The 27309-nt window shown below is 40.2% G+C and overlaps 2 protein-coding genes across 2 annotated transcripts in view; both read left to right on the forward strand.

Moving 5' to 3' along the window:
* The window catches only part of LOC125342795 (vomeronasal type-2 receptor 116-like), a 46419-nt gene extending 38070 nt beyond the window's left edge, over positions 1-8349 (forward strand). Inside the window, exon 6 of the mRNA XM_048335102.1 lies at positions 7412-8349. Coding sequence (XP_048191059.1) covers positions 7412-8349 — 938 coding nt within the window. The remainder of the gene's footprint in view (positions 1-7411) is intronic.
* A 12017-nt stretch (positions 8350-20366) lies between these two features.
* On the forward strand, positions 20367-26853 carry LOC125342796 (vomeronasal type-2 receptor 116-like). Its single transcript, XM_048335103.1, has 6 exons — positions 20367-20486; positions 20531-20650; positions 21783-22574; positions 23299-23517; positions 24692-24815; positions 25931-26853. The coding sequence occupies exons 2-6, from the start codon at positions 20555-20557 to the stop codon at positions 26851-26853; spliced, it is 2154 nt and encodes a 717-aa protein (XP_048191060.1). The 5' UTR covers positions 20367-20486; positions 20531-20554.
* The last annotated feature ends 456 nt before the right edge of the window (positions 26854-27309 follow it).

Genomic DNA, 27309 nt, shown 5'->3' on the forward strand with positions numbered 1-27309 from the left:
ACTGGATTGACTATCCACTCAAATTTTGAGATATAAAAATCTAAGATTTGAGGTAATTGGTTATTTATAGTCCCATTATTTGGAAAGGGGATGGAAAAATAGGAGCAGAACAAAAAGCTTCTTTAAAATTTTGCACCTTATTAAAATTTTTCTTTAAAAAGTCAGTTAAAGGAAATTGACTTTAAAGTATAAATATATGTAGAGCTCTATGTGGGTGGCTCACATTAATAATCCTAGGTACTGAGGAAACATATCTCTAATCAGCAACACGTGGGAAGTAATGTGTGGATCAAGTGGTAGACGGTTAGCCTTCATGAAAATAGCCAAAAACAGTGCATGAGGCCACAAGTTCATGCCTCTGTTCTACCACAAAACAAACACACACACACACACACCGCTATACCCACGTGCAAGATATTATGTTGAACTAAGTCTAGCTCAGAAATAGAAAAGGGGCATGAGTTCCCTCATATGTGAAAGGTAAACCTAAATATGATAATGCATTTTGAAACAGAGAACAGACACATGTCCATATATATATACATATATATACATATATATGTATATATATATATGATTGCTGTGCATAGTATGATATATACAAATATATCTTTATACATGGTATATACAAATATATCTTTATACATGATATATATAAATATATCTTTATATATGGAAGTAATTCTATGGTATTATTTCTTTAATTAACTAACCGTATAAAAAATTAAACCCAGAAAGAAATGAAGCACATTTTGTATGCAGGACATAGGTATTAAGGAATTTAGGAAAGCACCAGAGGAATAGGGAATAGATAAGCGAGCAAATAGACCATAATATTCGATGTACACAGGTGAAAATGCTACTGGGAATGTCAGGGAATGGGCAGTGTTGATATCAATGGGAGGAGGTGATGGAAATAATGATTAAGATCAAGAGGCATTGAACAAAAAAATTGATAGCTGGTATAGTGATTGAAAGCACATTTTTTCAAAACCTAAAGGAAAACTTATATTCTACCTACTTCAACTGGTTACTGTACATGCTATATGACTGAGGTTATGATGCATTTAAATCTTCTCATTCCTGGAATATCCAATTTTCATTCCCTTTAGCTTTCCTTTGGGCCTTTTGATCAAGACCTGGGCGACCATAACAAGTTCCCTGCTCTCTATCAGATGTCCCGAAGGGACACATCCATGGCTACTGCCATAGTCTCCTTACTGCTTCACTTCAGATGGAACTGGGTAGGACTGCTAACCTTAAAAGATGAGAATGATTTGTGGATTCTTCCGGAATTGAAAGAAGAGATGGCCAAGAACAGAGTCTGTGTAGATTTTGAGCTAGCACTCCCGAACAATATTATTTTCCATAAAACAAAATTCAAGGCATTTATAGACCAGATTAACAAATCATCAGCAAATGTCTTCATTATATATGGTGATAATGAATTTCTACTTATTGTGCAATTGTCAATACGAGGCAAAATATTTATCCTGAATTTACAGTGGGATTTGACAATGAGTGGTTATTTTTTCCTGTTAGGATCATCGCAGGTACCTCTCATTTTTTCACACCATCATCCAGATGTTGCCGGATTCACAGATTTTGTCAAGACAGTGAATCCTTCCAAATACCCGGGAGACTCTTTCCTTGCTCACTTGTGGTTTGTTTCTTTTAATTGCTCTGATTCTGAGTCTGACTGTGTAACCTGGGAGAACTGTCTTCACGGTGCTTCCTTGGATTTGTTGCCTCGGCATGTTTTAGACATGACTTTGTCTGTAGACAGTTACAATATATACAACGCTGTATATGCTGTGGCCCATGCTCTCCATGAGATGCTTCTTCATCAAACAGAAGTACAAACCATGGGAAACAGAAAAGGGAAAGTGCCTTCTCCTGCACAGGTAAGGCCTCTGGTCTTGGATAGCACACCCCATGAACAAAGTCACTTCCTACATAGTTTTCTAATCATATGAAATTTAAGTATTGTATGTATTTTTTCAAAACCCAAAAAATAATATCTGTTTCAATGTGTGGGAGGTCCTATGACATGTATTTTCATGCTCTTAAGGTAAAGAAGGAGATAATGAGGGTCAAGTTCTGTATTTTCAAAATTCTTCTGATTACAGATGGCCTCAACATATTCAAAGCACACATTTTGAAAAATGTAAATTCACCTTTTCCCTGTAAGTTTTGTTTGTAATAGCAAAAGATGACTTACTAAATAGAATTGTCCATATATTTCATAAGGGATCTAGTTTTATTCTAATTTAGCTATTAAAATTTACCAACCCCTGACCAGTCATAGAATTAGTGACTATGGAAAACTATATCTAGGCAACTGAGAATCATGACATTCGTGACTATTCGTGACTATTTGGATGGACTGGTTTATCTTGAAAAGATATTATACCTTTGTTGAGTGACCAGGATTCAGAAGGATACATTGTTTTGCTCCATAGATTTTCTTCAGGGATACTTCATTAGGTGGATCTGCCATTGCTGCATTCTGAATCAGAAATTACAGGCAATGAGGAATTTTTTTTTCAAGTTTTCTGTCTTCACTTGGGATAGACTTCACCATAAGATGGTGGCTCTCTTTCAGATGCACCTTTTTCTGAAGAACATCCAATTTCACAATCCTGCTGGAGATCAGGTGGTTTGGGATGAGAAAAGGAAATTGGAGGCAGAGTATGACATTGTGAACATTTGGAATTTCCCACAAGGTCTTCTCCTGGAAGTTAAAGTAGGAAAGTTTTCTCCATATACTCATCAACTCTCTTTATCTGAAGAAATGATACAATGGACCATAGCATCTACAGAGGTGGGTGGGATTTAATTGTGATCATTCTAAAGACATAAAAACTAAGCAAAATTCACCCTTAGAATGTGTATCTGTTTGGATACCACCAAGCTACTCCAGTAAATACTAGGTACTTTGGTAGCTGAGTTACAAATATTATGGATTGAAGGCATTCCATGCAGGAACTTCTGTGAGACTCTTCATTTAACCACTATAAAATCAGGTTGAGTGTTTAGGACGCATTCATGCAATCCAGTCTGCTCAGGGGGAAGACATCCTCAATCCTAAGATTACAGATCTGTTTGAAGCTCCCACTGGCAGATAAATCTTTGGGACCTCTACCTCAATGGGCAAACAAAAACCTCAGGTGGAACTGTGGATCAAGTAGTAGAGTACTAACCTTGAGCAAAACTAGAGCTCAAGGCAATGCACATACCCTGAGATCAAACACCAAGACCAGCACCAAAAGAAAAAAAGGAAGTTAATTGTCTCTAATTGTTATTTCAGAACACTGTCATAAAATATAAGTTGCATATTTCTTAACAAATGCTGAACACTGTGACAAAGTACACAAGGAACCACTTTACGTGGTTTCAAGGTTTATTTAGCTTCCTTCTGTGGAGGTTTCATTCAGGGTTAGTTGTCCTGTTAGTCATCTTTGGTGTGAAGAATCCTTGCGAATCTGTCAGTAGATTCTTACTTTTGGCCACTGAAAACTCAGAAGATATGATGTGTATGGGGATCATATAAGCTATAAAGGGAGGTCTATGCTCTACCTTTCAGCATATTGTTCAAGTTTCAAAGAGTATACTCCCTCCTTGCTGTTCACCATTTCATAGGTGAGTAGGAGACAACATGCGATGGCATGCTGGCCACTGGAATGTACGTTCTCAATGTGAATCTCTATTTTTAAAGCTCCCACACTTCTCAGTAGTTCAATAGGCTAGACATCGAGTCTAGAGCCCATAAGCCTTTTGTAATCATGTGATTGGCCATGTATCACAGCATCCAGCTCACTGACTGAATGTGTGTGGACAGAAGTAATATGCTTAACATTCTACTTTTTTTTTCAGGCAGGAAAGAAAGTTTATTACCGAACTGCTGGCCTATGGTAGAGATGATCCATGGCCGGAGAGAAGGGAGAGAGAGAGTGACCCCCACCCAGGCCTGCCTTATATCTAGGGCAGGGGCAAAGGGTGTGGCCAGGTGGATTAGGATGTGACCTCAGGGAAAGGGGAGGTAACTGCCTCCAGGTCTGCAGACCCAGGAAACTGGGTGGAGACTTAATGAGGTGGGGGCATCTACATGGAGCCCTCAGGGAGAGGACCTAACATTCCAGCCTTTGAATAGTTATGAAAAAGGGCGAAGACTCTCTCTGGCTGCTTCCTGCTGGCAAGGGGGGTCGGCATTAGGGGTAAAAGGCAGAAATGTGGCCCCTCCTGGAGTAGGTGAGCAGCAGGGTCCCTTGGTGGTAGATGCCAGTCTTTGAATGAAGCCTGGAAGAAGTCTCATGAGGCAGGGGCTGTGCAAAAAAAATATTAAGGCAAAAGGAAGTGCTCAGGTATGGACATTAGATGGACACGCTACTATCTCTTGATCCCCCGGCTCTGATTAATTTTGAAAGGGCAAGACAAAGTGACTCCATTTTGGATGCGATCATTTCCTCTTACTTCACTCCATGATACTTGTTCCCGGAACTAGCTGAGTCCCAGTGGTCTAGGTCCTTGTTGCTGAGATGGCTTGCCCCAGTTGGCATTCACAGGATTTGAACTCAGGGCCTGGGCACTGTCCCTGAGCACTTATGCTCAAGGCTAGTACTCTACCTCTCAAGCTCCACTTCCAGCATTTGTGTGGTAAGAAATAAGTCTCTTCAGCCATGCTTCCACCCTGGCTCTTTGCTGGTGAGTTGGAAGATGGAATTTGAGAGATATTTTCAGCCCGGGCTGGCTTCAAACTGCAATCCAAGGCCTCTTTGCCACAAAAGCCCTTTGTGATTTCCAATTAAAACAACAAGGAGAACAAGGGGACTAGAGCTTACCTGTACCTTGTCAAGAATTGACCAAATACTTGCTAGAATTCTGCAATGACAAAACTCAGTAGCTGTGATGAGTTTTAGCACAGATATATAGCTAGATGGACATACTAACAAATGATGTTTACACATACATACACACATGGAACATACATACACATTGTGCACATAGGTTTTACAGCATGAAAAAATGAATTTCAGCTGTAGACTCTCAGAATTCCAATAGTAAATGACAATTTTTTTGGCCCAATATTTTAGAACCATGTGGTCAGTTAGAAAAACAATTTTGCTAGCAAACAACAATTTTCAGATTATAAAATGGAGAAACCATATTTTGACAAACTCCAGTGGGATGCCATGTTGAGGGGGGGGGATGGCAGGACACAAACACACTAACAAGAGAACATGTGGCATGGCATAATGGTGCCTGAGATAATACCTGTTAAACCCAATATCCACCACGTGGTCAATGCTAGAGAAAAGAACTTTTAGATATCTTTGCTGACAAAGCACATTGGTGGTCAAGCCTCAGTTTCAGAGTTCTTTGAAAAGACGCAGCTTTGTGAGCAAGGCACATTATCAGGATGGTACGACTTGGAGTTTTTTATAAAGTAAGCAAGTAAGCAGGAAGATGAGAGAGAGGGGGATAAAATGGAACAGAAAGAGAGGAAAAGAGAAAGAAAGAGAGCCTGAATATAGGTGACTTCTAACCATTTACCATTGCAGTGGCAAAAACTGTATCTGAGTATTTCGAGCAGGCCTCATTGCACTGTCAAGAGGTGTGCTAGCAGTGTCCCGGCACAGGTGTGACTGTGATGCAAAACCCAAAAAGCACGGGAGGGAGGCGCCTGGTGAGTGCATGAGAGCTTACAGGGCAGAAGCAGCAGAAGCAGCGGACGGAGCGGCAGAGAACCGGAGCAGCAGCAGTTTCACTCACCAGGGTAGACAAGTGGTGTGGATGTGGATGTGGAGGTCAGCAGTGGTATTAGTGAAAAGTGCCACGTGGCCACTCGCAGCAGTTCGGCTTGTGGAAAAAGGGCCGTCAGGACTGGGGATACTGCCAGAAAAAGGAGAAAAATAGAGGGGAATTCCGCCTGTCCTGACTCTTAAGCCCTATCCAAGTCACGGCACCATATATGTTAGGTTTTTTTTAAGTAGGTAGCCGGCAAAGGAGAACGCCACGCGGTATTTAGGCGGAAAAGAAAGTTTACTACTGAACTGCTGGACTGTGGCCAAGATGATCCATGGCCAGAGAGAAAGGAGAGAGAGAGTATTCTACTTTTTTAAAACAATAGGTTTTTGAGTATTTTACACAAGTCTAAACAGTTACTCACATACATCTGATTTTCCTCAGACTCCCCACTCTGTCTGCAGTGTAAGTTGTGGTTCTGGATTCAGGAAAGCCCCTCAGGAGGGAAAGGCTGCCTGTTGCTTTGATTGTACCCCTTGCTCAGAGAATGAGATGGCTAATGGGACAGGTAAGTTCACAGCAGAGAGAGAAACTCATACTCCCTCCTAGTATCCCCAATCCATGCAAGTCAATGCAAAAGTTGTGTTAGGCGTGCAAAATCAAATTCTTCCATCCCTCACTTACTAATTTAATTGGAAAAGAAAATCTTGGGCTCAGATTGACATATAGGATTATTTTTTTCTTGTCTGTTGTATGTATGCTAACTCAACTTCTCAGTAATTTAAGTTTTACTTCTATCATATTAAGTGCAAAGCCGTTGAAAGAACAAAGACTCTATCTTCTTCAAAATCAACTTCCTACTGCAAAGGAAACACAGATCTTGCAGATGTTTAGTGCCTAGGGCAAAGACCAGTTCTTGGAAAACAACAAATGCTCTGGGCTGGGTTGGGCATATTAGACGAGGGAAAGGTGTTTTGTATAGCAAAACTTTATATCTTGAAAGAAGGATTTGTTATCTGTTTCCTACAGGTGAGTACCAAAGACAACTTTAACTGCTGAAGGGAAGGCCACAGTGCTCTTATTTATATTGTACAGAGAAATAAAGCAAAGTACAAGTTTCACTGTCCATGATTTTTTTTCCAGTCCTGGTGCTTGAACTCAGGGCCTTAGAGTTGTCCCTACCTTCATTTTGCTCAAGGCTAGCACTCTAAAACTTGAGCCACAGGAACACCCTTGGCTTTTTCTGTGTATATGGTGCTGAGGAACCAAATTCAGGGCTTCATGTATGCTAGGCACTCTACCACGATGCCACATTCCCAGCCCCACTGTCCACATTTTCGAATGAAGAGTTTAAGTTCCACACACGACTCTGAGAATTAGGGTACAATGAAGAGGTGCGGAAAATTATTCCTAGGCTATTAGAAATGGCAATAAATAATATCTCGTTGTCAATACAGGTAAAAGAGATGAAATCAGACTAAAACATGAGAATGTGAGCAGGACATGAAGAAGACATATAAATAATACTTAACATGTCTGGTAATAATCAGTAATATTTACTTTATGCTACTAAATAGTCACATGTCAGAATTCTCTTGATGTAGGAATTTCTAGTTGATTTTTCAGTATGACAAACAAACTAACAGTTACTTGACTTCCTCACCAGACATGGAGCAGTGCGTGAAGTGTCCAGATCACCAGTATGCCAACACACAGAGAAACCAGTGCCTCCCAAGATCTGCAAGCTTCCTGGCTTATGGGGAGCCCTTGGGCATGGCCTTGGCCTGCATGGCTCTTGGTTTATCTACACTCACAGCAGCTGTTCTTGGGGTCTTTGTGAAACATCACAACACCCCCATTGTCAAGGCGAATAACCAGGCTCTCAGCTACATCCTGCTCATCTCCCTCATCTTCTGTTCCCTCTGTTCCTTGCTCTTTATTGGCCGTCCCAACACAGTCACCTGTATTCTACAGCAAACCACATTTGGAGTTGCTTTCACTGTAGCCATTTCTGCTGTCTTGGCCAAAACTGTCACTGTGGTTCTGGCCTTCAAGGTCACTTCTCCAGGGAGAAGGATGAGGTGGCTGCTGGTATCAGGGGCTCCTAACTTCATCATTCCCATCTGCACCCTGATCCAGGTGACTCTCGGTGGAATCTGGCTGGGAACCTCTCCTCCCTTCATTGACACTGATACATACTCTGAACATGTCCACCTCATCATCCTGTGTAACAAGGGCTCCCTCACTGCCTTCTACTGTGTCTTGGGATACCTGGGCTCCCTGGCCCTGGCCAGCTTCACTGTGGCTTTCCTGGCCAGGAACCTGCCTGACACCTTCAATGAAGCCAAGTTCCTGACCTTCAGCATGCTGGTGTTCTGCAGTGTGTGGCTCACCTTCCTGCCTGTCTACCACAGTGCCAAGGGCAAGGTCATGGTGGCTGTGGAGGTCTTCTCCATCTTGGCCTCCAGTGCAGGGCTCCTGGGCTGCATCTTTGTCCCCAAGTGCTACATTATCTTGATAAAGCCAAATAGAAATGTTCTGCATGGCTTCCGTGACAAAACACTTACTCACAGAAACACTGACTTCTTAGAGAGGAGACATTAAAAGTCTCATTAAAATAAAAAGTTTGGTAGGAAATAAGTTATAATGCAGTATAAGCAGGGATTTCCAAATACATTGCACTGAGTAGTCTCACACATTTCATTTATCATTAAGTTCTCATAAAGATTTTACCGTAGTGGGCTGGGGATATGGCCTAGTGGCAAGAGTACCTGCCTGGGATACACGAGGCCCTAGGTTCGATTTCCCAGCACCACATATACAGAAAACGGCCAGAAGCGGCGCTTTGGCTCAAGTGGCAGAGTGCTAGCCTTGAGCGGGAAGAAGCCAGGGACAGTGCTCAGGCCCTGAGTCCAAGGCCCAGGACTGGCCAAAAAAAAAAAAGAAAAGAAAACATTGCAAAGATCCTGAATTGAACCCTAGGATCTGTACCAAAAAATAAAAATAAATTTATAGTTCCTAATGTTGATTTAGAATATTGTTATAAAATATGTATTCCATATTTCTTAGTAGGTTTGTAACACTTTGATAAAGTAGCTGGGAATTACATTATGTGGCTGAAATGTTTATTTTGCTCCCTTCCATGGAGTTTCATTCATTGGTTAGTTGGCTTGCTACATATGCATTCCTCTCACCAAAGTGAAAGAGACTGCGTGAAAAGGTTCTCACTTCGTGGCCACTGGAAAAGTAAGAAAAAGTTATGGTGGATATAGGGTTCACATAACCCTATAAAAGGGAGGTCTGTGCATTATTTACAGCATACTTTTTAAGATTCGAAGGGTATTATTCCTCCTTGCTCTTCGTAGTCTCATAGAGGAATAAGAGACAACAGGAATTCAAGGAAGGTCCACAGTGTTAACCAATAATATTTACTTTCTCATCATTAATCTCTAACCTCCTAAAGGTCTCATACAACTCAGTAGTTCTACAGACTAGATAGAGATCAAGGCCATAGCACATGGGCCTTTTGGGTTCACATGACATGGAATCTATAATAGCATTCAATTTACTTATTGGGTTTATGAGTATAAAAATATTATTGGGGGCGGGGGGAGGTCTGGAAATGTGGCTTAGAAGTAGAGTGCTTGCCTAGCATGCATGAAGCCTTTGGTTCAATTCCTCAGTACCACATACACAGAAAAAGCTGGAAGTGGCGCTTTGGCTCAAGTGGTAGAGTGCTAGCCTTGAGCAACAACAAGCCATAGAGACTTCCCAGGCCCTGAGTTCAAGCCCCAGGACTGGCAAAAAAAAAAAAAAATTTACTAGGCGTAATAAAACAATTCTTTGAAACAATGGGCTTTTTGGTATGTTAAGTAAGAGTCTGAACAGTTACTGATACCTATTTCCATCAGTGTCCTCGGTCAGTCTGCAGTGAGAGTTGTGGTCCTGGATTCAGGAAATCCACTCCGGAGGGAAAGGCTACCTGCTGCTTTGTTTGCACCCCTTGTTCAGAGAATGACATTGCTAATGAGACAGATACGTTCATGGTGGAGTGAAAAATTCACACACTCTCCTGGAGTGTGCCAATCCCTGCAGGTCAATGCAAAAAGTGGTGTGTTAGGATTGTAGGGTCAAATTACCCTTCCTTTATTTAACAATTTAGTTGCAACAGGATGATAAAGCTTTGGGTGGGAAAACAAACCAACATTGGGCTCTGAATTGCCAATAGAATTATTTTTGTACTCATTTGTATGCATGTGTGTTCAACTTGTGAGTAATGTTAGTTGAACGGCTATCATATGAAGTGCAAAGCCTTGTTAATTACAAGGTCTTCACGTTCCTCAAAATTACCTTTACAATACAAAGAAAACACCAACTTGTGCATCTTTATTTCCTTGTGCCCAAAAATACTATGGCAAAAGAACAAGTTCTGTGAGTTGTGATTGGGGTAAGAAGAACAAGGCTTGTGCACAGCACAATTTTTACAGCTTCCAAGACTGATTGGGTTCTCTGTTCTCCACCACGTTACAGGGGCATAGAGACAAACATAAAATTTCAAGAAGGGCCACTCACACTGCTGTTGTTTGTATTGCACAGTGACATAGAGAGATGGGAAAGCTTTATTAGGCATGATTTTCAGTGAGGTATTTGAGCTGTGCACGCAAGCTCGGGATGATTATGGAAGCTTGAAGAGGTTCAGAAAACAATTGTGAAGATGTTAGAAATAAAAGGAAATATGTGTGATGTTCACTACAAAGGAGAAAGTTTCAATCAGACTGAAGCAAAAGAGGATATGGGAAGGAATGTGGGAACATGATAAAGACATAAAAATAATCCTCAACGTGTCTGGTAATTCTTGGTAATATTTACTTCATGCTAGCAAGTACTGATATGTCAGAATTAACTATATAGGGATTTCCTAATTTCTTTTTAGGTAGTGGCAATGCAATAATGGTTACTTTAATTCTCCCCACACATGGAGCAGTGTGTGAAGTGTCCAGATCACCAGTATGCCAACACACAGAGAAACCAGTGCCTCCCAAGAGCTGCAAGCTTCCTGGCTTATGGGGACCCCTTGGGAATGGCCTTGGCCTGCGTGGCTCTTGGTTTATCGACACTCACAGCAGCTGTTCTTGGGGTCTTTGTGAAACATCACAACACCCCCATTGTCAAGGCGAATAACCAGGCTCTCAGCTACATCCTGCTCATCTCCCTCTTCTGTTTCCTCTGTTCATTGCTCTTTATTGGCCGTCCCAACACAGTCACCTGTATTCTATAGCAAACCACATTTGGAGTTGTGTTCACTGCAGCTGTTTCTGCTGTCTTGGCCAAAACTGTCACTGTGGTTCTTGCCTTCAAGGTCACTTCTCCAGGGAGAAGGACGAGGTGGCTGCTGGTGTCAGGGGCTTCTAACTTCATCATTTCCATCTGCACCCTGATCCAGGTGACTATCTGTGGACTCTGGCTGGGAACCTCTCCCTTCATTGACACAGACACACACTCTGAACATGGCCAACTCATCCTCCTGTGTAACAAGGGCTCCCTCACTGCCTTCTACTGTGTCTTGGGATACCTGGGCTCCCTGGCCCTGGCCAGCTTTTCTGTGGCTTTCCTGGCCAGGAACCTACCTGACACCTTCAATGAAGCCAAGTTCCTGGCCTTCAGCATGCTGGTGTTCTGCAGTGTGTGGCTCACCTTCCTGCCTTTCTACCACAGTGCCAAGGGCAAGGTCATGGTGGCTGTGGAGGTCTTCTCCATCTCGGCCTCCAGTGCAGGGCTCCTGGGCTGCATCTTTTTTCCCCACGTGCTACATCATCTTGATAAGGCCAGATTGAAATTGTCTGCATAGCTTCAGGGACAAAACACATACTGGGAGAAATAAGTCTTCTTAAGATGAAACTTCCATGCTTGATTAGCTGTATTCCTTATTCCATCAGGTATTAGTTAAGATTGCTAGAATCACTTCAATGAATGAGTGAATCTTCCTCATTTCTCTATTATGGTTACCATAACAAATTTAACCCAGAGACATGTAAGTTTAAATTTTATTCTTTATATATTTGGTTCTTTCTGTTTACTTTGCACTTAGCCCATAATCTCCACCAGTACATTTTCGATGTCATCTGCTTTCCTATTTTTGCTTTTCAATCATTTGCCTACAATTTCTTTTCTGGTGCCAGTCTTGGGGCTTGAACTTAAAGCCTTCTTACTATACCTAGATTTTTTGCTCAATGCTGGTATTTTACCACTCAAGCCACAGCTTTCCATTTGTTTCTTCCATGGTTAAACTGAGATAAAATACTCATGGACTCTCCTGCCCAGGTTGCCTTCAAACCATGATTACCAGATCTCTCCTAGCAATATGGATATTTTCCTAAATTTTTAAGTACATTACCATCCTGCCTGCACATCACAAGCCTGCTTAATTCACAGTTCAGTTCTTTAATAGTTTCCTTATAATGAAGTTCCATGTTTTCATATGCTTGTTTGGTGTACTTTGTTTAGTAATTGTATATTTCTATTCTTACATTAGCTTTGCAATATTACTTAGTATGTTTTGTTTCCATGTCCTCCCTCTTTCTTTCTTTTCCTTTCATCCTCTCTGCTCTTTCCATATGGTTTTAGAGTTTCAACAATGTGTCATATATTCTACAAAAACATTTCAACTTTAGAGGAAATGATTTAAACTTTGCACCAATAAGTATAATGCTGGTTGTATGTTTGTCATATACAACCTTTATTCTATTGAGGAATGTTCCATAGATTTCTACCTTCTCCACAGCTTCTTTCATAGAGTGTTGCATCTGTTGCTTCTGTTCAGAGCCAAAGAATACTATGCAGGAAGGACAGTATTGGAGGAATATCAATATCCAACTTCATCTCTATTACAAAGTCATGTTACAAAGTCAATAGTATACTGCATAAGAAGAAACATGAAGGCCAGTGCAACAGTTGAATAGAAGACCCAAAATGAACTCACAAACCTATAGCCTACTAATAAGCAGGCAGCCAAAGCATAGGATAGAAGAAACATAGCCTCTTCACTAAATGGTAGTAGTATAATTGTCTATTCACAGGCAAGAAACTGATATATATCATGCTGTACCAGAATCAATTTCGAATCAATTAACAAATTCATTGTGAGGCTAAGTGCACAAAAATAATACAGAAATGTGTAGAGGAAACACTAGGGCTCCTAGGTACAGACAAAATTTCTTAAGATCCAGAACAAAGGTATAGACTGTAGTCTTGATCAATCACATTGCATCAATGATAATGCAGATACCTGAAGAGTATCTGCATAGTAACGCACATACTTAGCAAGACAAATGGAAAGCCCATAGAATAAGGGGATTTTTTTTTCCTAGATGTACATCAGACAAGGGTCTTAAATTGGAAATATTAAGACACTCAAAGATTAAACCCCCAAAATGAATTCTCAAAGAAACTAAAATCCAATTAACAAATGGGCTAAAGACTTAAAAAGAGACTTCTCAGAAGAAGAATGTTCCATAGACACATGAAGACAGGTTCAACAACTCTGGCCTCAAAAGGTATGCAAATCAAAACAGCTTTGAGATTCCAACTCACCAAAGTCAAAATAGCCATTATCAAGAAAATGATCAATAATAGATGCTGGAGGTGATGTAGCCAAAAGGGAACACTACTTCGTTGTTGCTGGGAATGTAAATTGGTTCATCCTCTCTGGAAAACGGTATGGAGATTCCTCAGAAGGCTGAACATAGAGCTCCTCTATGACCCAGCAGCCCCACTTTTGGGCATCTACCCAAAAGACCACAAGCAAGAACACACAGAAGCCACCAGCACAACCCCATTTGGAGTTGCATTCAATGTCGCTGTTTCTGATGTCATGTCCAAAATTCTAACTGTGCTTCTGGCCTTCAAGGTCACTTCTCCAGAGAGAAGGATGAGGTGGCTGCTGGTGTCAGGAGCTCCTAACTTCATCATACCCATCTGCCTCCTGATCCAGGTGACTCTCTGTGGAATCTGGATGGGAACCTGTCCTTCCTTCATTGACACAGACACAAACTCTAAACTTGGCCACACCACCATCCTGTGAAACAAGGGTTCCCTCACTTCCTTCTACTGTTTCTTGGGATATATGGGCTCCCTGGCCCTGGCAAGCTATGCTGTGGCTTTCCTGGCTAGGAACCTGCCTGACACCTTCAATGAAACCAAGTTCCTGAGCTTCAGCATGCTGGTGATCTGCAGTGTGTGGCTCACCTTCCTGCCTGTCTACCACAGTGCCAAGGGCAAGGTCATGTGGCTGTGGAGGTCTTCCCTATCTGGGCCTCAAGTGTAGGGCACCTGGGCTGCATCTTTCTCCCCAAGTGCTACATCATCTTGATAAGACCAGAGAAGAATTGTCTGCATGGCTTCAAGAATAAAAGAGATAGAAGTAGAAGTAAGCATTGCTAAGATTAAACTCGTATGTTTGATTTGCATATGGATTTTCTGAACTAAATCTACAGTCATTTCCCAGTCCTATAGTTGTTTATATTATGAAAATTTTGCTTCAATTAACATGGATAATTGCAATTTTTCTCACATATTTTTGTTCCTTCCATTTAATAAACATTTAGAATTTATTTTTCTTCTTAGAGTCTTTTGAACTAAGTGCTTTGTGAAGGGCTAGGTGTACACACAAGGACACAGAACACTGGTAAGTTCTCCCCTCTTGGGCTAAGTCCATCCCAGCAGGGTGTTCAGGTACCCTGACAGGTAGCAGCATGATATTATCAAGAGAGCCTCTAGAAATCACAGAGGGGGACAAGGAGACCCTTCCCCTCACAGGATGAATCTTGCCAGTTCATCTCCAAGTGCATTTACTTAGCAAAGGCAGAGAACTTTGCACATGAATTGTGATGCTTCCATGAGTTCCTCTTTCTAAAACAAGACAGACATTCCACTTAGTAACAACAACCACAAACTGAGAACAACATTTTCATTTGGATTGGTCCTCAGGCTTGCACTCAGGTCCTGGGCACTCTTCCTGACCTTGTTTGATCAGGCAAACACTCTACCACTTTGAGCCACACCAACACTTCCAGGTTTATCGTGGTTCTTTAGAGACAAGAATGTCATAGACTTTCCTGCCTCAGATGACTTTGAACCATGATCCTCACATAGCAGCCTCCTGAGTAGCTAGGATTTCAGGTATGAGCCAAGAGGTACCTGGCTGACATTGTGGTTTTCCCCTCAGGCAAGTGTGTCCTCAGAATTCCTTAAGGACAACAGTGGACTCTGAACCACTTGGCAGGATCTTAAGGACAGCTGGCATTGCCTGGTTTTTAAAGATGCATGCTGAAGTCACCCTTCATAGGATTGGATCTAGGCATCATCACTGAGCCTCTTGACAAGTTACTTCAATGGGAAATTACTTCATACTGACGAATATTTGTCCCATAGGGAGTTTAGTGTCTGTTAGATACCAGATACCCTGGTGGGCCTCAATCCACGACTATAGTCACCAGCACTCAGTCAATTGGACTAGGAGTCTTTTATTTAGCTATGCATAGCATCTGATTGGCACCACTAGGATGGTGAAAAACAGCACTGGGTCTCAGTCGGGTTGGGATATTAGAGGCAAAAATCAACTGTACCACTCACAGGTGGTCTGGCAAGTTAGGCCAAGCAAGCAAGCAGACCTACAGAAGGAGAATTGCTGTTAGTGATCACAATTCCAGTAAACTCCAGTAAACAAAGCAATGAAAGCAGTACAATTCTTGGTTCTGTGTTTGACATCTGTCTACCTATTCAACTTAATTAAAATTACATATTTCTCTTTCTGGAACTTCCCCCTAAATGAAAACATGCAAACTGAGTGGTCTTCCTCATTCCTTTCTTTGGAAAAGGTCAAGTAGCTCTAAGTCAAGCTGCTTTGGGCTCCTGTTATTAGGCTTAGGTTTGGCCTTCTCTGGGCCCCCTACACTGCCTAATCTTGCTGCTTTTAGGGACTCAAAAGAGGGTTCCCCTACACATTTCACTTGGCTTCCATATTTCCAACTCCTCTTTTGGGGGCCTACCAAACCAGATATCAGGGTAGTCACCCACAGTGATCATGAGAATAGCAACTGATTAAAGAAATACAACATCTTTTCCTAGAGTATCTTAAGGTCCAATGTTCACAATTCATTCCACTCTTTCCACCTGTTATACATCATGTTCATCTTGAAAATGACTTCATTTATATCTGTAAAGTGCGCACAAAATTGTTGTTTGAATGAGAAAGCTCACAATATAAATGTGCAACCATATTTCAGCATTTATCTTGGAATAGTGACATGTAATTGCTGGTTTCAGCAGCATCCTTGCTTCCTTAGGCAATAGTAAATGGATGCATATGTGATGGTCTCTGTATATGGAATTCTTTTGGAAAACAATTGGAATCACCTAGCAATGTGCAGTGGATGATATGGAAATGGGGTGGTAAAGTGACCATCTGGGTATGATGCCCTAATAACTTTGGTTATTTGAATGTAACCGAGCAAAGGATTTTTTTTTTCTTTTTACTGGCTAACTGTACGTCTGACACCATATCCTCTGGTGCAATCCACTTGCATCATCCCAAATGGCTTTCATACACATAGTTTTCGTGACACAGATGTTGGATCAAAGTTAAGGATAACTCCATCCCTGGGGCCTCACTATCTGTCATCTTAGAGGAAATCATGACACTTGGGATGAAGAAGGGGAATCTGCAAACATGTTGTCCAACTCAAGTTTTTCTGCTGCATGCAAGGCCACAGCTGCAGAGCCCCAGGAAAGGGTTTTACATATTCTTCCTAGGGATTTACAAGAGGCTTCCATGAAAGCTGGGCTACAAGTGTACTTCTCTGTCAATAAAAAGACATACACACATACTTACAAAAATATATACGATATATATATATATATATATATATATATATATATATATATATCTCAGATACAGTTGACCTCACTTCCAGCCACATTTTCATGTTGGCAGAGGCTTCAGGGATGTGCCTTTTGGTTTTTGCACTCCTTCTTCTACACCTTATTCTCCCTGTTGTGTCATTGGCTGCCACTAGCTGCTTTTCTACCATGAAGCAGCGTGTGCACATGGATGGTGATGTGATGATTGCTGCGTATTTCCCTCTCTACATCTTGAGAGTAGCTAGCCGTGACAACGATGCTCCTGAACGTGAAAAGGAAAGGCTGTAAGTATCTCATCATTTTATTTCCATTTACTGATCTCTTCGGTAGATGGGCTATGTCTGAGGGAAGTCTAGTTGCTCACAAAAATGCTCTACCTGATCTCCCATCCCCATGCAAGACAAACACCACGGGTTCATTATTTTATTTTGCATCTTCCTTTGAGAGATTTTCTGCTTGCTAGTAGGAGAGGACGCTGGTTTCCTTCCATGTAGCTCTTCCTTTCCCTAACGGTAAGATCTCCATGATTTTACTTCAGTCTTATCCCCCTTTCGTTTTTGTGGAACCTACCCTTTACTTTAGTGATCATTGCTACTGTGTTTTCCTATTCTATTTTTCCTTTTCTTCATCTAAATATTATTATAAAAGTGACCTCTAAAGAGGTGACTCTTCCCTAAGTCAGGCAATGAGTCCATTTCACTTTGAACAATGTTACCCCCTCCTTCAGATTCCCCTGCTTCATGACCTCGGAACAGCCCTCCCTCCGTGTTGTGAAGTTCACTTCCAATACACTGTCAAATGAGAATCACGATTAAATTGGTTCACCCCTTGTCCCATTACTTCTCCTTGATTCTTTGATTCCTTTTACTAACCTTAGGTTTGTTATTTTTAGTTCCTTGAGAGGCAATGCAGGTACTATATCATCCAGTATCTACCCCCTTAACTTAAGCAAAGCTTGTTACATTTTCTGTCCATATAGATCATTTTTCATTTATTCGTTCATTATTTCTTTGTCCATTTTAAAAAATTCAGTGTAAAGATGATGTTTCAGAGGGTTTACAATTACGTATCTCAGCGAATGAGTACACTCTTGAACAATGTCACTCCCTACCTCATTCTCTCAGTTTTTCCCATCCTGACTTCTCTCTGCCCCAAGCGATACAGTTTATTTCTGCAAATAAGTAAATACAACTGGTAAATTGATTCATCATTGTCTCTTTCTTTCTGTACTTTCCATTCCCATCCCCCCATCAGATAAGCTTACAGTAAAGAATGCATAGAGAAATCAAAAACAGTGAGAAGAGTGAATAAATCACAGAAAAATGAATGGAATAAAAGAAAGAAAAAAGAGCAACGGAAAAGGAGGGGAAAGGGCGAACAACAAACAGTACATAATAAAAAACCTCGTTGCTCATTTCTTGAAAAGGAGTGCAAGTTCTTTAGCATCTGTCCTCTTGATTTAAAGAAAGAATACAGTTCCCTTTTATTCCTCCATTTTCAATATCGATCTGGTTTCCAGTTTCATTTGTTCCAGGGGTCTGTTTATTTCCTGGAATTTCTCTAGAAAATACAATTCACTTTACGTTTTGTTAATCATTTAATTAAACTGAAAACATTTTAGTTAGCGTTACACTATTTAATTATGATTGATGAATAATTCATTTGAATTTCATGTTATGTGCATATTTTCCTTGTTAATTTCTAGATTTAACACACTGTGTGTCTGCAAGGGCTCAATACACTTTCAACATTTGAAAAATCGGGTTGCTTTGCTTCCCATCCCAGGATTTCTCCTGGAGAACATTAGTACGTTGATGAGAGAAGTTTTATTCAGAAGTTGGATGAAATTTTCTGTTGGTGGGTGTCAGGCTTCCCTAAACTAGTGTGAAATTTAATTCTGGTGCCTCCCTGTTGATTTTGTCTCCATCATCACTCCATAAAATCTTCAGTTAGTACTGTATTAAGGACTACCTTAAAGTCTGCTTAACATTGTTCCGTGGTTGGATACTGTGTAAATACATATTTCAAATTGCTATTTAATCTTGTATATTTGTTCCCTTCATCATGCTATTACGGACATGTCTTTTTTTGTTCCTATGATGAAAGCCTATTAGATGTGATGAGTTATATATAGATACATTTGGGTTCCTTGAGGCTTCATTTGCATTGACTGTCCTTACTTATATTCACTGAGGGCCACTGATAGTAAAGTGAGTTTCTGGACATCAACCTGTCCTGTTGCCTTGAGATTGTATTCATTCAGGCACTCTAGAATGTACTGAAAAAATTCCTGCATTTCTTAGGCCGAGCATTATTACTTTTAGGCATTCTCAACCATTAAAAAAGCCCCCACCCATCAATATTTGCTTTATTAAATACTGTTGTCAACCATTTCCATATGTGTTCAGTCTTGCTTTCAGGTTACTCCTCTGTATGTGTATGTTCAACTAGATTTTCTTCAATATCACTATTTTTTTCTGTTTAGAAGTTATTGAAAACATGGGAGGCTTCCACTGTAACATTTTAGGTATCCATGCAGTATATTTTAAACAAACTCATCATCTTATTTGTATTTCTATCTTGCCTCCATTGTTTCTCTTTTCAAAGAATGTGTGATGATTTCAGACTAAATTCTTGAGAATGTACACACACACACACACACACACACACACAGCATAGCACATACACACTATATGGACTGAAAGAAAAGTATTTCAAGTCTCCTTTCTCCTTTGTGTTCTTTTCTTTCCAGGATCTCAGTGTAAAAATATTGGGAACATGATAGTGGCCACTGCATTTTACCTTGGTATTTTACCTCTGTATACCATGGTATTTATCATGGCATACTAGGGATTTCCATGTAAAGATTGTTCATAATTCATTAGCCATCCCCTGTTTCGAAGGTTCCTCTGTCCATAATGAGTTACTAAGAGTTGGCTGCATCCTTTTTAGGTTCTTACATAAATAAGAATACAATACCGTCACCTGATATTTGAGATCTTGTTTTGGTTGATAACCCAGGAAGAGCTGTCCAATATGTTGGGTCTGTGTGCAGAGCTAGCTATACAACATTCTTTCAATGAGACCTTGCTCCTGAAACATTACCTTAAATTGGGTATTTATTAGCCTTGCCTGACATATAACCATATATCTTAAAGTGGGTGACTCAAAAGATTTTTCATGGGGCTGGCGATATAGCCTAGTGGCAAGAGTGCCTGCCTTGGATAAACGAGGCCCTAGGTTCAATTCCCCAGCACCACATATACAGAAAAAACGGCCAGAAGCGGTGCTGTGGCTCACGTGGCAGAGTGCTAGCCTTGAGCGGGAAGAAGCCAGGGACAGTGCTCAGGCCCTGAGTCCAAGGCACAGGACTGGCCAAAAAAAAAAAAAAAAAAAAGATTTTTCATATTGCTAAGCTAGTCCTTCCATATGTTTCATGGACAACAGGTTATTGTTGTGGTGCATTTGATAATGGAGATTAAGCAATCTCTATCTCAGCTGAAGTAAGTTTCTGAATCTCACTCAGGATAAAATCCTTTCATGTCCTTTCCTAATCACATCTATAAGCAGAAGACAGTACCTTCATGTTCTACTCCAATGTGGCATAATGTTTTGGCATGTTAGCAGAAAAGAAACCATTCAATTCGCTAAAGTTGTAAGTTTGGAAACACTCTTTTCTATTTCTATGCTTGTTACACAGGTTTATCTTCAAGAATTACCAGTTTATTTTGGCCTTGACTTTTGCTATTGAAGAGATCAACAAAAACCCTCATCTTTTACATAACTTGACTCTGGGATTTGAGTTCTGTAATTTTGAATTTGATGTTTATAATGAATTAAAAAGTCCATTCTTTGCCTCTTTGGGAAGAACAACACTCTCAATTACACATGTATGGGAGACAGCAAGTATACAGCAGTACTTACAGGACCATCAGGAATAACATCTGCCCAGCTTGGGACATTGCTGAACCTCTACAGGTTTCCACAGGTGAGAGTGGAAGGAGTGGAGTAATATTTACAAATGTCTAATTTGGTGACCTTTTAGGTGTTAGAGGAGGATTGGAAGACACTGGATTGATGATGCTATGAAATTGTGAGATATAAAAAACTAAGAATAAGTGGTAATTGGTTATGTACAGTCCCATTATTTGGAAAGGTGATGCAAAAGTTAGAGCAGAACACAGACTTATTTAAAGTTTTGCACCTTATTAGTAATTTTCTTTTTAAAAATCTGTAAATGAAAAGTGACTTAAAGTATAAAGATATTTTGAGCTCTGTGCTAGTGGTTCACATCTATAATCCTAGGGACAGAGGAAACTTATTTCTAATCAGCAAAATGTGGGAAGTAATGTTCAGATCGAGTGGTAGAGGGGAAGGCTTCATGGAAAAAGCCAAAAACAGTACATGAGGCCCTGAGTTCATGCCTCTGTTGTAGCACAGAACACACACACACACACACACACACACACACACACAAACACACACACACACACCATTATACCCACATGCAAGATATTATGTTAATGTAAGTCTAGATCAGAAATAGAAAAGGGGCATGTGTTCCCTCATATGTAAAATGTAAGTCTAAATTTGATAATTCATTATGAAACAGAACACACACATGTCCATATGTATATAATTAAAGTGCATAGTATGGTGTATATATATACATACATAATATCTTTATAAATGGAAGTAATTCCATGGTATAACTTCTTTATTTAACTGACCATATAAAGAATTAATACAATAAAGTAATTAGGTACATTTTGTCTGCAAGAAATAGGTATTAAGGAAATGAGGAAAACGCCAGAGGAATAGGGAATAGATAGGTGAGCAAATAGACCATAATATTCAATGCAAATATGTGAAAATGCTACCAGAAAAGAGAAGGAAAGGGGAATGTTGATATCAATGTGAGGAGCTCATGGAAATAATGAATAAGATCAAGAGGCATTGTACAAAAATGATAGCTGGTACAGTGATTAAAAGCACATTTTTCAAAAAAGAAAACTTACTTTCCACCTACTTCAACTGGTTACTGTATATACTATATGACTGAGGTTATGATGCATTTAAATTTTCTCTTTCCTGGAACATTGAATTTTCATTCCGTTTAGCTTACCTTTGGGTCTTTTGATCAAGCCCTGAGCGACCATAACAAGTTCCCTGCTCTCTATCAGATGGCTCAAAAGGACACATCTATGGCCACTGCCATGGTCTCCTTACTGCTTCACTTCAGATGGAACTGGGTGGGACTGCTAATCATAGAGGATGAGAATGGCTTGTGGTTTCTTTCTGAATTGAAAGAAGAGATGGCCAAGAATAGAGTCTGTGTAGACTTTGAGCTAGCACTCACGAACAATATTATTTTACATAAAACAAAACTCAAGGCAGTTAAAGACCAGGTTAACAGATCATCGGCTAATGTCTTCATTATATATGGTGATAATGAATTTCTACTTCTTTTGCAATTGATAATAACAGGCAAAATTTGTATCATGAATTCACAATGGGATTTGACAATGAGTAGGGATTATTTCCTGCTGGGATCATCGCAGGTACCTCTCATGTTTTCACACCATCACCCAGATGTTTCTGGATTCACAGATTTTGTCAAGGCAGTGAACCCTTCCAAATACCCTGAAGACGCTTTCCTTGCTGAGGTGTGGTATGTCTCTTTTAATTGCTCTGTTTCTGAGTCTGACTGTGTAACATGGGAGAACTGTGCTCACAATGCTTCTTTGGATTTGTTGCCTCGGCATATTTTAGACATAACTTTGTCTGTGGACAGTTACAATATATACAATGCTGTCTACGCTGTAGCCCATGCTCTCCATGAGATGCTTCTTCATCAAGCAGAAGTACAAACCATGGGAAACAGAAAAGGGACAGTGCCTTCTCCTGCACAGGTAAGGCCTTGTATGTTGGATAACATACCCCATGAAGAAAGTCACTTCCTACATAGGTTTCTTACCATATGAAATTTCAGTAATGAATGTATTCTTCCAAAACCCAAGAAATAATATCAGGTTCAATATATGGGAGGTCCTCTAGACATGTATTTTCATGCTCTTAAGGAAAAGCAGGAGATAATGAGGGTCAAGTTCAGTGTTTTAGAAACTCATCAAATTACAAATGGCCTCAACATGTTCAAAGCACATATTTATAATACTGTAAATTCACCTTTTCAGAAAACTGCAATTTTACATTTTCCCTATAAATTTTGTTTGTACTAGCATAGGAAGACCTACTAAATAGAATTGTCCATATATTTCATAAGGGATCTACTTTTTCTACTTTAGGTATGTAAATTTTACCAAACCCTGTCTGGCAACATTCATAGCCTTAGTGATTATGGCAAACTGTATCTGGGAAACTGAGAATCATCTCATTCATGACTATTTAGATGGACTGGTTTTCTCTAGAAAAGTCATAAAACCTTTGTTGAGTAACCAGGATTCAGAAGGGTACATTTTATTCCTCCATAGATTTTCTTCAGTGATACTGAATTAGGTGGCTCTGCTATTGCTGCATTCTGAATCAGAATGTAAAGGCAATCCGGAAATATTTTTATTCAAGTTTTCTGTCTTCACTTGCGATAGACTTCACTATAAGATGGTGGCTCTCTTTCAGCTGCACCCTTTTCTGAAGAACATCCAATTTCAGAATCCTGCTGGAGATCAGGTGACTTGGGATGAGAAAATGAAATTGGAGGCAGAGTATGACATTGTGAACATTTGGAATTTCCCACATAGTATTCATCTTGAGGTGAAAGTAGGAAAGTTTTCTCCATATACTCATCAACTCTCTTTATCTGAAGAAATGATACACTGGACCATAGCATGTACAGAGGTGGGTGGGATTGAATTATGATCATTCTAAGGATGTAAAACTAAGCAAAATTCACCCTCAGAATGTATATATGTTTGGACATAAGCAACCTACTCCAATAAATACTAGCTACGTTGGTGGTTGAGATACAAATATTATGGGTTGGAGGCAATCCAGGCAGCAACTTCTGTGAGACTCTTCATTTATCTACCATAAAATCAGGGCTCAGGGTTTAGGACTCCTTCCTGCAATCCTATTTGCTCAGAAGGAAGACATCCTCAATCCTAAGATTACAGATCTCTTTGAAGCTCATGATGGCAGATAAGTCTTTGGGACCACTATATCAATTGGCAAACAAAAACCTCAGGTGGAACTGTGGATCAAGTGGTAGAGTACTAACCTTGAGCAAAACAAGATCTCAAGGCAATGCACATATCCTGAGACCAAATCCCAAGACCACCACCAAAACAAAAAAAGGAAATTAACAGTGTCTAAATGTTATTTCAGAATATAGTCATAAAATATAAGTTGCCTATTTCTTAACAAATGGTGAACACTGTGACAAAGTACCCAAAGAATCACTTTATGGGGTTTCAAGGTTTATTTTGCTTCCTCCTATGGCGGTTTCATTCAAGGGTTAGTTGTCCTGCTAGTGATCTTTAGTGAAAGGAATCCGTGATTATCTGTTAGTAGATTCTCACAGCCACTGAAAACTCAGAAGATATGATGTGTATGGGGATTATATAAACTATAAAGGGAGGTCTATGCTCTACCTTTCAGCATACTGTTCAAGTTTCAAACAGGATACTCCCTTCTTGCTGTTCACAATTTCATTGGTAAGTAGGAGACAACATGCAATGACATGCTGGCCACTAGATCATACGTTCTTGCTGTGAATCTCTATTTTAAAAAAAAAGCAGTAGCTTAATAAATTAAGTACTTCCTGGTTAAAAAAAAATAAAAAAAATAAAGTTCCTACACTTCGCAGTAATTCAGTGGTCTGGACATTGAGTCTAGAGCCTATAGGCCTTTTATAACGATGTGATTGGCAATCTATCTCAGCATCCAACTCACTGCCTGAATGTGTATGTACAGAAATAATATGCTTAATTTGCCTACTATTTTGAAACAATAGGTTTTTGGAGTATTTTACCCAAGTCTAAACAGTTACTCACACACATCTGATTTTCCTCAGCCTCCCCACTCTGTCTGCAGTATAAGTTGTAGTGCGGGATTCAGGAAAGCCCCTCAGGAGGGAAAGGCTGCCTGTTGCTTTGATTGTACCCCTTGCTCAGAGAATGAGATGTCTAATGGGACAGGTAAGTTCTGTTCGGAGAGAGAAACTCACTGCCCTAGTATCCCTAATCCATGCAACTCTATACAAAAGTTTTGTGTTAGGTGTGCAAAATCAAATTCTTCCTTCCCTCACTTAGTAATTTAATTAAGACAGTGGTTGATACTACTTGAAAAGAAATTCTTGAGCTTTGATTTACATATAGGATTATTTTTTTCTAGTCTGTTGTATGTATGCTAACTCAACTACTCAGTCATGTAAGTTTTACTTCTATCATAATAAGTGCAAAGGCTTTGAAAGAACAAAGACTCTATCTTCTTCAAAATGAACTTCCAACTGGAAAGGAAATACAGATCTTGCAGATGTTTACTGCATAGGGCAAAGAGCAGTTCTTAGAAAAGAGCAAATGCTCTGGATTGGGTTGGGCATATTAAAAGAAGGCACAGGTGTTTTGCATAGCATAATTTTATAGCTTAAAGAAACATTTGATTATCTGATTTTTACAGGTGAGTAACAGAGACAACTATAACTGCTGAAGGGAAGGCCACAGTGCTCTTGTTTTTATTGTATAGAGACATAAAGGATTGTGCAAGCTAAACTGTCCATAGTTTTGTTTGCCAGTCTGGTGCTAGAACTCAGGGCCTTAGAGTTGTACCTGGCCTCATTTTGATCAAGGCCAGCACTCTAAACTTGAGTCACAGGACCAAACTTGGCTTTTTCTGTGTATATGGTTCAGAGGAACCAAACTCAGAGCTTCATGTATGCTAGGTGCTCTACCACGAGGCCACATTCCCAGCCACATTGTCCACAATTTTGAATGAAGAGTTAGTTCTACACCCAAGTCTGAGATTTAGGGTACAATGAAGGGGTACAGAAAAGTATTTGGAGGCTATTAGAAATGGCAATAAGAAATAGCCTATTGTTAATGCAGGTAAAAGAGATGAAATCATACTAAACTATGAGAATGTGAGCAGTCCATGATGAAGACATAAAAATAATACTTAACATGACTGGTAATAATCAGTAATATTTAATTTATGCTACTAAATATTCACACATTGGAATTCTCTTTATGTAGGAATTTCTAGTTAATTTTTCAGTATGGCAAACAGACTAATAGTTACTTGACTTCCTTATCAGACATGGAGCAGTGTGTGAAGTGTCCAGATCACCAGTATGCCAACACATGGAGAAACCAGTGTCTTCTAAGAACTGCAAGCTTCCTGGCTTATGGGGAGCCCTTGGGTATGGCCTTGGCCTGCATGGCTCTTGGTTTATCGACACTCACAACAGCTGTTCTTGGGGTCTTTGTGAAACATCACAACACCCCCATTGTCAAGGCAAATAACCAGGCTATCAGCTACATCCTGCTCATCTCCCTCATCTTCTGTTCCCTCTGTTCCTTGCTCTTTATTGGCCGTCCCAATACAGTCACATGTATTCTACAGCAATCCACCTTTGGAGTTGCATTTACTGTCGCTGTTTCTGCAGTCTTGGCCAAAACTATAACTGTAGTTCTGGCCTTCAAGGTCACTTCTCCAGGGAGAAGAATGAGGTGGCTGCTGGTGTCAGGGGCTCCTAACTTCATCATTCCCATCTGTACCCTGATCCAGGTGACTCTCTGTGGAATCTGGTTTGGAACCTCTCCTCCCTTCATTGACATAGACACACACTCCGAACATGGCCACCTCATCATCCTGTGCAACAAGGGCTCCCTCACTGCCTTCTACTGTGTCTTGGGATACCTGGGCTCCCTGGCCCTGGCCAGCTACACTGTGGCTTTCCTGGCCAGGAATTTGCCGGACACCTTCAATGAAGCCAAGTTCCTGACCTTCAGCATGCTGGTGTTCTGCAGTGTGTGGCTCACCTTCCTGCCTGTCTACCACAGTGCCAAGGGAAAGATCCCGGTGGCTGTGGAGGTCTTCTCCATCTTGGCCTCCAGTGCAGGGCTTCTGGGCTGCATCTTTGTCCCCAAGTGCTACATCATCTTGATTAGGCCAGATAGGAATTGTCTGTATGGCTTCAAGGATAGAAGAGATAGATGTAGAAATAAGCATTGCTAAGATTAAACTCATATGTTTGATTAGTTATAGATTTTCTGAACTAAATCTATAGTCATTTTCCAGGCCTATACTTGTTTGTATTATGAAATTTTTGCTACAATTAATATGGATATATTGCAATTTTCTCACTTTTTTGGGGTTATTCTATTTAATATGCATTTACTCTTTATTCTCTCTTCTTAGTGTCTTTTGAATTAAGTCTTATGTGTATTGCTAGTTATACACAGAATGACACAGAACACTGGTAAGTTCCTCCTCTTGGGCTAAGTACATCCCAGCAGGGTGGTCAGGTACCCTGATGGGTAGCAGCATGATATTATCAAGTGAGCCTCAAGACATCACAGTGGGAGACTAGGAGACCCTACACCTCACAGGAAGAAGGCTGCTATTTCATCTCCCAAGTGCTTTTACTTAGGAAAGACAGTGAACTTTGCACATGAATTGTGATGCTTCCAT

Source organism: Perognathus longimembris, chromosome 27 (genome assembly GCF_023159225.1).
Source record: "Perognathus longimembris pacificus isolate PPM17 chromosome 27, ASM2315922v1, whole genome shotgun sequence".
Classification (NCBI taxonomy): Eukaryota; Metazoa; Chordata; class Mammalia; order Rodentia; family Heteromyidae; genus Perognathus; species Perognathus longimembris.

Excerpts from the sequence above, each read along its gene's own strand:
- LOC125342796 (XM_048335103.1), top strand. The coding sequence starts at position 20,555 with ATGGGAGACAGCAAGTATACAGCAGTACTTACAGGACCATCAGGAATA. Across the intron at positions 23,518-24,691 it reads GGACCATAGCATGTACAGAG|CCTCCCCACTCTGTCTGCAG; the intron begins GTGGGTGGGATT and ends GATTTTCCTCAG. Across the intron at positions 24,816-25,930 it reads TGAGATGTCTAATGGGACAG|ACATGGAGCAGTGTGTGAAG; the intron begins GTAAGTTCTGTT and ends CTTCCTTATCAG.